This window comes from Rousettus aegyptiacus, unplaced genomic scaffold, assembly GCF_014176215.1.
Source record: "Rousettus aegyptiacus isolate mRouAeg1 unplaced genomic scaffold, mRouAeg1.p scaffold_m13_p_12, whole genome shotgun sequence".
NCBI lineage: Eukaryota > Metazoa > Chordata > Mammalia > Chiroptera > Pteropodidae > Rousettus > Rousettus aegyptiacus.
In genome coordinates, this window is record NW_023416287.1 from 26,952,742 (window position 1) to 26,966,120 (window position 13,379).

The following is a 13,379-nucleotide window of genomic DNA, read 5'->3' on the forward strand; positions in this document are numbered from 1 at the left end:
GTTGAAACAGCAAGAATAAGAGTGGAATCAGGCAATTCAAGTAGGAAACTGGAAGATATTAGATTAATGGGGAAAAACAAGGCTTACATTTCTCCCCCCACAATATTGAGGTAGGGATCAATGCATAAGAAATGTATTGTACTAACATAAGCCATGCTAAAGCATGCGAGATTTTCAACAACTGGAGGAGCAGCCAGAAAAGATCCGTATTATCTTGGCATTAGGAATGTCCCCTTTTGAAAGCCATGGGGTTCATAGTGTTGGAAGTATAGCAAGTAAGATAACTATAGTCTAATATATGGCCCTGCAGAATATTGTATTTAGATTTTAGTAATCATGTAAAATTTTATTTTATTGGTTTTGAACATTTGAATCAATTTATATGCAAATAATGGAAGTCGATTATGAATACTGGACAAGATAAAAAAACATTTCAACTTTGACAATTTAAAGAGTAAATTTAAGCTAACAAGAATTAGAGGTAAAAGGTTTGGGCAGATTAATGTTCTTTCACAAAGAGAGAAGCCAAGTGATATATTATCTTTAATTAGTGGATCAAGAAATGGTTTAAGTAAGTGTTTGAGGTTGTAGAGGTGACTGGGGGAAAAAGAATACTAGAGACACAATTCTATTAGAAGGCAGGAGAAAGGGCAGTAGAAAACGGGATGACAGGTTTAAAGACTCATCTATCAGAGCTGAATAGCAATAGTTAAATTCTAAAACCAGTCAAGAAAAAGCAGTACAAATACATTATTTAGAAACATGAAAGTACTCACAGGAATTGAAAAATAGAAACGTTGAAAATAGTCGTCAAGAAGCAAAACTAGGATGAGAGTGACATGAGCCATCATTGTTTTAAAATTATATATGTGTTTTTTGATTAATAATTTTTTTTTGATTGCTACCATTTACCAAGAATCTGTAGTGGCTGTCACTGGTTGAAGAATTTAACATGAATTATCTCACTTAATTCTCAAAACAACTTTATGAAATAAGTCCTCTTATTAGCTTTAATTTATAAGCAAACTAATTTTGGACAGGTTAAGAAAAACTCCAGGAGATTCTATCAGGGAGGGGTTATATTTGGCCTAGAGTAACAGAAAATCAAATCGAATAATAGCTTAAACAAATTTAAAAATCTTAAAATTTTTTTTTAATTTGTTTTTTTTTAATTTTTTGTTTGTTTGCATTTTTTTTTTCATGCAGCAGGAATCTGGGAAGTAGGTGGTTATTTATGGCATAGATTCTGTGGTTCAAGGATAACAAGGTTGAGACCCCATGGTTCTCATGGACTTTTTCTCGTAGATTAAGATGCTTCTGCAGCTCCAGCCCTTCCATTTGTGTTCCAAACAGCAAAAAGAAAGGAGCCCTCACATCAGGAAACCACATTTTCCTAGAGCCTTCCAGCAGACTTCTAACATGTAATTTACCATGTGTCACATTGCCACCCCAGCTGCTGGGGAAGTTGGAAAATGTAGATTTTTTAGTTGGATATATTGCTGGCCTGAATAACATCAGACTTCTGTTAGGAAAGAAGAATAAAATGGATATTAGCTAGCATTTAGCAGTGGGTCCCACAGCTAGAGAGTGGCTGAGTGGGGTTCTGAAATTTAGCATATTTTTAAATAAACAAGCAAAGCTATCAATAATAGAAGGGTCAGTAAGAAACATTAAATAAAAGTGATTCCGGTATTTTAATTTTAAATTAGAAGACCAGCACATATTGTGTTTAAGATTTACCCTTCCATAGCCTCCATAAGCTGTGAGGATTGACCAAAGTTGAATCAATCGGAGCCAAGGCAAAGAATAGTTCTCATAATAGAGGAGGGACTAATAGGATAAAGTCACTTACCAAAAACCAAATACCTCTTCGTATAAAGGGGAAGAATGTAGCTTGCAAACAGTTTTAAAATAAAGATGGAGGGCATAATTAACATAATTTAAAACCAATTTATTTCCAAATGAGAAAATTATGTTTTAGCAGAATTCCATATGTTAAGTTATGAGTTAATGAAGAAGTACCTGTGTGTAATTTACTAATTGATTTTCAATAAAAGTAGTTTTAATTTTGTCAGGCAGATTTTCTTTAACAGATAAGCAGAACCATTTAACTCCCAAAAAATTGTGATTGCTCCTCTCTTTTCGCTTGATGCACATCTTACTGAAGAAATTAGCTGTTTTTTCTTTAATTTTTTTATCCGATCTCCTCAAAGAGAACTACTTTTTAAAAAATAAACAGTGGTATCAATTATAATTGCAGCCCCTGCTTACATACATTTGTTGTCTATAGTACACAGCACTTGGGCAAATTCAACCAAAGTAATAATTAGCATTGATACTGCTAGGCTCAGAAGACATAATAACAAGTGTTTTCATAAAAGTGACATGAGGCTTTTGGAAAGAACCATTTCAAGAGTACGAAGGGTTGACATGAAAACCATAGAAACAAAGCTTTAGAGATTTTGTTTGTGGGCATTTGATTAACATTTCCCAGATGTACAGATGAGCAGTGACTCAGGAAACTAGCTGGAGAGGAAGGAGGGTATCTCCTCAGCTGATGCTCAAAATACATCTCGAGACTCACAATGATATAGCTGATGACCTCTCATCGTGAAAACTTAGCCAAAGCAAATCTCTTTCTCATTTCCTTCACTTTGTGGCATTTTTGTTGCTCTTTTTTTTTTGGGGGGGGGGGGGGGTTGGCTATTTTTTCCTTTTGAAGAATTCTCCTAATATTCATTTTACCTTTGTTTGACCACATTAAACTTTTCCCATTGAGCAAGGGAATGTCAAGAGGTATTGGAAGAGGGTTAGGGATATACTAGACCTGACACCTTTCAAAATTAGCTCAAAATGTGGATTCTTCTACATTCTACAATCCACATTTTCTATACTGCACATGCAGGTGTGTGAACACTTCCTTAGACTGTTGGTAACATTTAGCACAGCAGTACTTCACTTATCTGGGGAAAGACAGTCAGATAACAGTTCTTCAGAATACAGTCCAAAGCAAAATAAAGCATAAAGCGTTTCTGTGTAGCTGATATAACTGAGCTAAGCCCTGATATTAGAGCTTCTGTACTTTATTAATTGGAGAGCCCCCTTTTAGCCTCATGTTGTACACAGTATTCCAAGAGATTACATAACAAAGTTCAGCATAATTTAAATTACAATAGGAAATGTAAAGCCATTATCCTAAGTCCTATAGCCAAGAATGATGATTGAATACTTACAGCAGCAAATGGAGAACGCATGAAAAATAATTTCAAAAGGCATAAACTGTAAAGCATGAATGTAATTCTCTTTCATTTGCACATTCATTCATACAGTCAAATCAACAAGTATGGATTTATTGCCTATTTTATAAAAAGACTGGGACACAGAACTATGAGATCCCACACAAGTTATAGAATGACATACATCCATTCTTTTTCTGCTTTTCCACAGTACTCCTTTGGATGGATATATTTGGTTTTTATATATTCTTCTGCTCACTACTTCTTCCCCAGTTTCAGTGATCTGGTTTTTATGGACACTACTAAGTTCTTATCTGAATTGATTATTCTAGAGATATGCCAATCAGACATCTTTTCCAGGATTTTTCATACTGGAAATGAGAAATCAGCCAGACTGTCTTCAGTGGTGGGTGGTGCCATATGTTACATCTTTTGGTGCAGTTACTGGCCATGGGAAATAAGTGTTAGTAGTGGGAAAAGTATGGCATTAGGAAGAGAGAGCAGTGAAAAAGCAATGAAGAAAGTTCTGGCAATCAGGCCCCAAGTTTCTGAGGACCTTGTACTATACGTGCAATCCTTACACTGCAGTTTGTTTAATTTTTCCTTCAGTTACAAGAAGTAACCCAGTGTCCTCAATAAATTCTCCTGTTTCTTAAGCAGAGTGGTTTAGACAACTTTAGCCTGAAGACATTTGAGTCTCAGGGTCTGAAAATAATTATGCACCTTTCCTTGATATTACACTATTTGAGTTTTGTGATTTTCTAGTGTCCCAATAATAATATTGGGTCCTAATATGCTTTCTGGTTTTTGTTTTGTTTTGGTAATTATATTATGTTTTACAACCATTTCTCTTTGTTTATGAAATAAAGATGAGAACATTTTGACTATGAAATAGAAGACCTTCACTGCCACCTAATACAGAGAAAGTGTACCAGAAATTTTACCAAAATTCCGAGAGCTATAAATAGTATCATAAATGCAGTGACTTCTCACTCTTTTCTGATTTTAATGAAAGTCTTTAAGAGCTCATATACCATTTTTCTCCATGAAAAAAATGCTTTGCTGTTCCATTAAGATGAATGCTCGGCAAAATGAATTCTGATGCATTCCAGTAGGTGAGAGAAATGTGCTCAGCCAGACAAAGCAACTCTGAATGAGCCACACAAGGTTCCTTCTCACTCAGATCCAAAACTGCTACTGAGCAGAGGTAATGGGAGTGACACCATTATCACTGATGGCAACAAGGGTTTGCCAATAAATGAAAAATAAATAGAAAGCTATTTAAAATTGTTAGGACCTTCATATGTCTCACAAATATTAAAATACATTGTTATAAATTATTATTTATTAAAATAGCTCTTTGTAATTTATCCTTTGTTCTAGGAACTTGTTAAAAATTAATTAAATGCAACAAATTGAGGCTTCCAAACCAGGCACTTTGGAAATAACTTGCTTTTAGATTATTGTCATTTGTCACTCTTTTAACTTCATTTGGGTAACCATTGACATAATTATTGACATAATTATCTATTATATTATAATTATTTACATATGTCTATATAGAGGGAGAGAGACACAGAAAGATTCAGTATTCCTTTTAGAACTCTCTGAATGAATACATGTTTTGAGAGCAGAGGTTACTCACTATCTTTTCTTTGTAACTCCAGATACATAGTGTCATGTCACAGGCATGACATGATGTCACGGGTGCCATTTACAACACACAGCCACTGTTTGGCACTTTGTTTCTACCAATAGGCTAATAATGACCACTGGCCTGTTTTTGAGCTCACACCTTAAACAAACAAACAAAAAACCTTCCATTTTTAAAGACAATGAGCACAAATACCCTAAAAATAAAATGGGTTAAGAATGTGAACAGGATATTTTCAGAAAAGGAAAAGTGGAACAACCCAACATACATAAAATGATACTTAACTATGCTGATAGACCAGGGATGCCTGTTAAGACCTCTGCAAGGGCCCTATTACATCCATCAGCTTTGCAAAAATTTAATGAAAGTCTGATAATAGCAAGTGTTTTCGAGATCATGGGAAATAAAAGTTCACTGCCTTAAGGAACGTGGACTGTCCTTGCCACTTCAATGAGCAAGTAGCAGCATTTGTTACTGAGGAAGATGCAGGGTTCTAAGAATTCATCTTGATATTCATCCTAGAGAACCTCTTGGATGTGACCTAAGGCAACAGGAAGTATGTTTTTGCAAACAATAAATGTCCATCAATAAAAATATGGATTAATAAATAGTAAAATAGTATAGTAGTTAAAATTAGTTAACTACGTCTACATGCAGTCGCAAGGGCACATTTTAAAGACATAATGTTGGTTGCAAATAGCCATTGGCCAAAGGATACATACAGCATGATATAATTCATGTACTATTTTAAATATACAAGAGGTCCATATGAGGGAACAGCAAATTTTTCTGTAAAGGGCCATGTAGTAAATATTTTGTGGTTTTGGAGTTTCTGTTGTAACTATTCAACTCGGCCATTGTAGCATGGAACTAGCCATAGGTAATATATAAATGAACATGTATGACTGTATTCCAATAAAGTTTTATTTACAAAAATAGGCAGCAAGGTGGATTTAGCCCTTGGACTTTAGTTTGCTGAACTCTAACCTATACCATTTTCCTTAGAAAATAGATGATACTGATATCTAACTTTCAAAAAAGAGCTTGCCTCTAGGGAAAGGGAGAAGAATGGGATCAAGGAGAAGCAAAGTTACATTTCACTGCAAAGTTAAGTATGTGTGTGTATGTGTGTGTGTGTGTGTGTGTGTGTGTGTATACTCTTTTATTTTTATTTTTTTAGAGTTACATTTATTTGTCTCTGTTAGTAATCTATTTTTCTCTCCCTGTTTTTGTTGATTTTATTTGTTCTATCTATCTCTATCAATAATCTATGAATATCTATCTATTGAGTTATTTACTCATTATATCCTTATAATTACAAAATTCTCCTCTTTATCCCATTCTTGCTCTTCCCCCTTATTTTTCCTTTAGGTTTTCTTTGATAGGTAAAACTTTGTCCATTCTTTTCTTTTCGACATTTTCAAGTTATTTTGCTTTGTAACATATAGTTGTTTTTTAATTCAACTCTAAAAGGTCTTTGTATTTTAGTACATAACTTTATCTCATTTACATTTATTTGTAGGTAGGTATTTTTAATCTTAATTATATCCTTTTTTTTTAACTTTTGGGGGATGTTTACTATGTTCTTTTTTTAATAACTTAAAATTATTTTCAGTTACAATTGACGTACAATATTAAAAAGTATTAAAGCCAAACATGGCAAAATATCTACATTTGTTTAATTTGTATCTGTATTAGTTACACTATTCTCTGTGTTTTTATGTGTAATACTAAAAAAAAAAGGTAAAGTCAATACATTAAAATATTTAAAATAATTTGAACCAGAACAATGAGAAACAGAAACATCTGCAAGAATGATACTTCTTCCAGAAGATCCCCTGCTTGTTTGTATACCTCTTACAGTCATAAGTTAGGCCAAAACCTTAAGAGGTGTGAATTGCAAATGGAGAAACTTTTCTCTGTTCTCAGAACTAAAAATAGTTGTTGAACTACTGCATGATGGGTATGTGGAGTCAGGGCAACTGTGAATCATGTTATGATTGAATCTCTCTCTTTAAAAACATTAAAGCAAGTTTAAATTGAATTCGTGACCTACCTCTATTAAAGCTCAAAACTTCAGACCTGCATTTTGCGACTGGCTCCACCTCTCTGTATATCTTATCATCTCCCCTGTCATTTTTCCTCTGCCATGCTTACTTCATCATTGTAGCATAATGACAAGATGTTCGGATACTAGAGGCAAACTTCCTGGGTTCAAATCTCAGGTGTGTCTATAACAAGTCATGTCACCTTATGCCAGTTACTGAATAGGTGCCTCAACTTTCTCATTTGCAAAATGGAGGTGGGAATAATAGAATATATCTTATAGGGTTAAATGAGTTAATTATTTACAAATATTTAGAATAGTGCCTAGACCATAGTAAGCGTTAAATTAAGTGTTTTATTGAAAATACAATTTAGTGGATTTATCTTTTTATCTTGTTGAATTATATGCATCAGCAACCCTAAAATTGTCTAGGACAAAATGACTAAGAGCACAGTATTTAAGAGTACACATTTTAGAGCCCAAGAAACCAGTGTTCTAATCCCTAACTTTGACTTTTATTAGCTTTGAGGACATAAATCTTCATCTGTAAAATGAGGCTAATAACAGTACCTACCTCCTAGAGAATTGTTGTGAGAATTAATTATGTTATTAGATGCAAAGAACTCAGCTCAGTGTATAGTAAACACTCAAACAATACCTAGGAGAGAATTGAGAATTGTGAAACAATTATTAGTAGTATTAAGCAAACATGTAAATCCTGTGTCAAGAATGATGGAACTTAAATAGCTTTAGAAACAGAAGTACATTAACTTTGTGACATGGTAGGAAAAGTATCTCTAATGGTGAAGAGACTAACATCTCATTAACTGCACTGGAACCTAGGGTTAGGGAACTGAAGAAATAATCTTGCAGATATAATACACAAACATGCATACTTAAACTCCAGTTGAAACTCTAAAGAGGCTGATCTCATATCCATTTTCTCTAGTTCAGTTCTGTTATCCCTATTATGAGAAGAGATTGATCATAAGGCATAAAATATCACTTAAGAAGCTTCAAGGTTTAAATAGCAAGTGCCAAACAAAGCTTAGTGACAATTATCAAAACTTTGTCTCTGAAAGTAGAAAACAAATTCTCCAGATTAAATAAGAAGCTGTCCTTCCAATGCCAAACTAACTAGAGCCCAGCACTGGATCGATGAGAATACTGCCAGGGCCGGCTCTGTCTACCCTGCAGCAAAGCGTGTCATAATCCCATTATGAGCAGAGAATCCTTTAAGATGCTCTGGCCATATCTCTTCGGCCATGTTTTCTTAATATAACTGTAAGGCCTTTTGATTATTCTAAAACTAATAACTAAAATAATTTCTTTAGTTGCTTGGGAAGTGAGAAGACAAAGATTAGAATAATGCTTCCTAGAACACCTCGTTACTCAATATGCTGTCGCTGGCCCAGCAGTATGCTCAAACTTTAATAGGCATAAAAAATATAAGAGTTTCTGAGTCAGAAGGTCCGGTGTGGAGCCTAAAGTCCTATACTTCTAACAAGTTTTCAGTCAGTGCTGCAAGCCCACTCTAGAACTTTGCTACTCCATGGCATGGTCCAGCACAGACTTCACTTGTGAGCTTAGAAAATATGAATTCTCTGTCCCCTTCTCAGATATCCTGAATCAGCATATCTACATTTCAACAAGACACCCAGTCATTTATATGCACATGAAAGTTGAGAAGCACTGCTCTAGAACAATTTTCCCAAGGCTTTGATTGAACATTTCCTATTTACATAATGTAACTTCTACTGGTATCCAAAAGTCTTGAAATATGTTGTCCTGCTGTAGCAGGATCTAGCAGTGCTCTGCCCATATCTCCTCTGATCCTTTTGCCATTTTCATACACATCGCCCTGGTGGGATTTTACTCAACAAGTATCACCGGTGTCTCTTTGTTGGTGGCTTCTTCTGGATGCTGGGACTCTTTTTGCCTGCTATCAAGGAAAGCAGAAAGTGCCTGGGGATTTCCACCCCCTTCAGCAGCACTTAACCAAAACTAACAGGCATAGGGATCGCCATACTCCAGGTCCCTTGATCCTGATTAGAGAACCCAACTTTGGGGTATGGTCTACACAGAAAGGAATTAAACCAAAGTTACCATCTGCCTGAGTTTGCTTGGTACCCCACCCTTCCCAGTCCTGCTTACTCCCCTATAATTTTACAACGAATACGTTGTAGTAAACCCATTTCTTATAAATCATTGTCTCAGGATCTGCTCCTAGGGGATTCAAAGTAAGACACATATTATTTTAGCTCATGTGATGTAGGTGGAGACCAGCACCCAAGAGTTGGGTTATTTCCAAAGTTCCCTTGGTCACCGCTTTCTCCCCTCTGAATCTTTGTATAGCTCTTGTATATCTCAAAAAGCTAGAGGAGGTTGATGAATTCTAGGAACGCCACGCTCGGAAATTTAGATGTTCACATTCTCAGACTGTGATGAAAATAAATTATACTTTACTTTCTGAATGAGCTAACTGGCTGTGGAGTAAAGGTGGTGATGGTGCTCTCTTACAGCAGGCTTTATAAAGAATTCATAGAAAGAGCAAAGGATCTAGAAGACCTGCTCTGATCAATGAGACAGCCACAGCCACCAGTCATGTGTGGCTATTGAGCACTCGAAAGGTTCCCAAAGCAAACTGAGATGAGCTATAAGTGTAAAATGCACACCTCATTTAAAACACTTAACACAAAAAAAGAATGTGAAGTATCTCAGTAATTTTATGTTGATTACATGATTAATGATTTTTTTAAAATATTAGATTAAATAAAATGTATTATTAAAATTCGTTTCACCTATTTTTACTTTTTTAAAATGTGGCTACTAGAAAATTTTAAATCACATGTATAGTTCACATTCTATTTCTATTGGACTGGATATAATAGAGGCCTTAGTTTTCAACCTAAAAGGTCAGAACAAGTTAAACCTCCCTAAATCTTTGTAATGCCTTCGCTGTACTTATTTCTAGTGTGGAATCAGCCTCAAGTAAATATACAAAATGGTACATTGCCCTCAATTATAAATACTTTTGCCAATGCATGAAGTTGCCATGGAGCTAAAAATGTCTAAAGCTTGATCCTTAAACCCAGAAAATATTATACCAGAAACGTATTTTAAAAATCAGCGCTAATAGTTATTATTCTTAGTTTACAATGATCTCATTAGAGGAAATTGTATTTTAAAGTTGTTAGAAAGTTCTTTCCATCTTTTTCTCTGTGTACATCAGGTTTAGTGGTCGATTATTTCGCTTTATTCAATTATTCTGTGCTGTCTTTCCCAGGTCCTCCACCAACAGTGCGTAGGTTCAAAGCCTCAGTACTTTCTGACTGAGTTCTCCTCTTTGGTTTCTCAGCCTCAAATTTATCCTTGACATGGCTGCCAGATGATCTCCCAAACACACAGTCTAGCCCACAGTCTTCTCACCCTGCACCCTAAACAAAAAGCCCTTCAGTGATATTACATTCTTTTGCTAAATGGTCTCCAGACACCCGAATAGACATTAAATGCTCTCCATACTCTTGCCTCAATTTCACTTTTTGTCGTTGCAACTTCCACTCTCTTTTCCAATTAAGATTAAACTATTCCTCGTTCCCTCTAAATCCTGCCACGTGTGCTTACCTCTGCCCTTTTCCCAATTTTCTCGGCTTAGAATGCTTTCTTCTCTCTCTCATCATTCTATGCCCCCATTTCTCCAGTCCCACCTCAAATGTTAGATGAGGGTGTATTATCAGTGTCTTAAGTCAACACAAAAGAAACAAAAGACCAACAACAAACAGAAACAACAAAACTAGGTAGAAAAGCTGTTGAACTAAAAATGTGATTTCATTAAAGAGAAAGGCAAGTCAACAATATCAGATAATTAGATTACTTAGTTCTCATATCATCTTCTCTCTGGTCTTTTGGACCAGAATGTTGTGTGTTCAAAATTATTATCCTGCATGGAACTTCAACCATATTTGTAGATTTGCTCTTTTCTGTTTTTTTTTTGTTTTTTTTTTTTTGTTTTTTGTTTTTGTTTTTTTTTTTTTGAAGCCAAGTGAGATACTGGTGGGTGGTGAGAAGGAGGGATTAAGATAAAATGAGTTATGGGGGATTGATAGAGTTGGAGGAGGGAGAGTACTGTACACTGTATGGTGTTGTGACTGCAACTGGTTTAGAAAACTTCTAGAACTGTAACATTTAAAGATCCCTGGTATAACTGCTTTGGCTTGCATAATAAAGTGGGAAGATTATACCTACATTGTGTTGAAAATACATTTGATGATATTTTAAGCTTTTGTATAACTCTCTATCTGTTTATAACGCAAGGAAACTAGTAAAAAGTGGTTATTGAAAGGCAACATACCAGTTCCCTATCAGCAGAGATTTTACAAAGCAGAAGAAAATTGTTTATGTATAAAGAATATTTCCTTAGGAAAGGAATAGTCACTTGGGGATTTGAAGTTAATTATGTCATTTTTACAAAGAAAGAGAAAAAAACCCTTAAGCATACAAATTGAACTAATTTTTCTTCCTGGTAGCCTAGCTAAAACATGCGTCTAATGACTATACAGTATTTAAGCTAATGCAAGTGTGATTTACATTTTCCAGGAATGGACAAATGAGGTTTTCAGTTTGGCAACAAACCTGCTGGCTCAAAACATGTCCAGGGATGCATTTCTGGAAAAAGCGTAAGTAGCTCTAATTTTATTGCTTAGGGTGTTGCTTCTTCTGAGTCAGTTTCCTTTCTCCTTTGTGAGTCTGTTGTTTGTGCTGCATTGGCTTCTCACAATGATAAACATAAATTTCCCTTTGGGATTTGTTAGAGAACTGATACCTCCACTGTTTAAAACTGGAAGACTTCCAAGAAGGATCACTCTTTTCTTCAAGCTGCATATCCGTGTTACACTGAGCTCCCCTGAATGTCAGTGCCTTTGGCACACAATAAGGAGACACTCCCAAATCCTGGCATCTGTGCTCAGAACCAAAAATTATTCATTTTAAATAGTTCTCTGCTTCTACATCCGCCTGTCTCATATCAATTATTAATCTGAGGAAGAGAAGGAACAACATACGGTACTCACTTCCCTAGAGTCTTAGATCTCTGTTAGATGCTACCATAACTTCTTGCCTACTTAAATCAATAGGCTGTTATCTTGATTCCTGCCTTTACAATCACAGCAGTGTTAGTAAGAGAAGAGAAAGAGAAACAATATAAAGAAAAGAGGAATTAAAAGGAGAAGGAAAGAAAAGCAGGATTACTCAATTACTCTGGAACTACAACAGTCTTTCTAAAAATTATTTGACTAAGGAAAATGACGATTTCTGCCAGATGAGCAGCAAGGAATCATTGTGTTCACTTTGGAAGCTGTGGATGTCCAGGAGGTTGGGAGCCTTGAAATCAAAACCACAGGTGGAAACTCTTCTAGATGATCCTCTCTTTTACTTGATAACTTTCTTCCCTCTTCTTCTGTAAGACATACCACATAATTCCAGACCTTAGATTCCAACCCACATTTCTTTTTTACTCTCCTATGAATTCTTTTTAGTTTGAATCATTACCTCAGAAATCTTCACTTAAATGTTTCTCATGTAATCATCTGCTGTAACCATTCTAGAACCTGTCTTTCGGTGAACATTTGTAAGCATTTCTGTTGCATGTACACTTAGATAAGGGACTGCTGGGCCATACCACGTGCAGTTTCTTAAAGTGGTAATCCCAGTTTACTCACCCATCTCTCTATCCACTTTAGGCTAGAAGCTGTTGAAGAGATAAACACAGTTGTTACATTCACACGGTAAAATACTATACAATGATGAGAATGATTAATCTACAACTATAAGCAAAAATATGAATGGATCTCAAAAACATAATATTGACTAAAAGAAGCCAGACACAAAAGAATGTGATTTTATTTATATACAGTACAAAAACAGGCAGAAATGATATATGTTGTTTAAAGTCAGGATTATTGTTTATAGTTTCCTTTGGGGGAATAGAGTCTAGAAGGAGGCTTCTGGGATGCTACTAAAGTGATAACATTCTATTTCTTGATCTGGGTGCCGACTACAGAGAAGTTTGTGAAAATTCAGCAAACTGTACATATTCATGAGCCCTTTCCCGATGTATTTTTATTCTTCAATAAAAAGCTTTTTAAAAATTAAACATTTTTTTTGTTTGTTTCTCCAACAGCTACACTAAACTTAAGCTGCAAGTCACTCCAGAAGGGCGCATTCCTCTCAAAAAGTAAGCTGCGTGAGCATTTCCCATTATTTATTTTCTTTTTTTCAAAGATTTGAATTGTGCCCCAACTCTGTTTGGTGTCTCTACTGGCCCAAGTGGGAGTATGGAAATGTGTGGTCATCCCATCCTCCCTCACACTCCGTGTTCATGTTCGTTTCCTCATAGATATTTTTTTCCTGGGCTTCCCCTTCCTGTGGCATCATTTTCAAGAAA

At 35.4% G+C, this 13,379-nt stretch overlaps 1 protein-coding gene across 2 annotated transcripts in view; it reads left to right on the forward strand.

The window, feature by feature from the left end:
• The window catches only part of PLCB1 (phospholipase C beta 1), a 612,038-nt gene that overhangs the window by 401,563 nt on the left and 197,096 nt on the right, over nucleotides 1-13,379 (forward strand). For both annotated transcript variants that reach the window (XM_016137712.2, XM_016137034.2), the window contains exons 5-6: nucleotides 11,534-11,613; nucleotides 13,116-13,169. In XM_016137712.2, coding sequence (XP_015993198.2) covers nucleotides 11,534-11,613; nucleotides 13,116-13,169 — 134 coding nt within the window. The remainder of the gene's footprint in view (nucleotides 1-11,533; nucleotides 11,614-13,115; nucleotides 13,170-13,379) is intronic.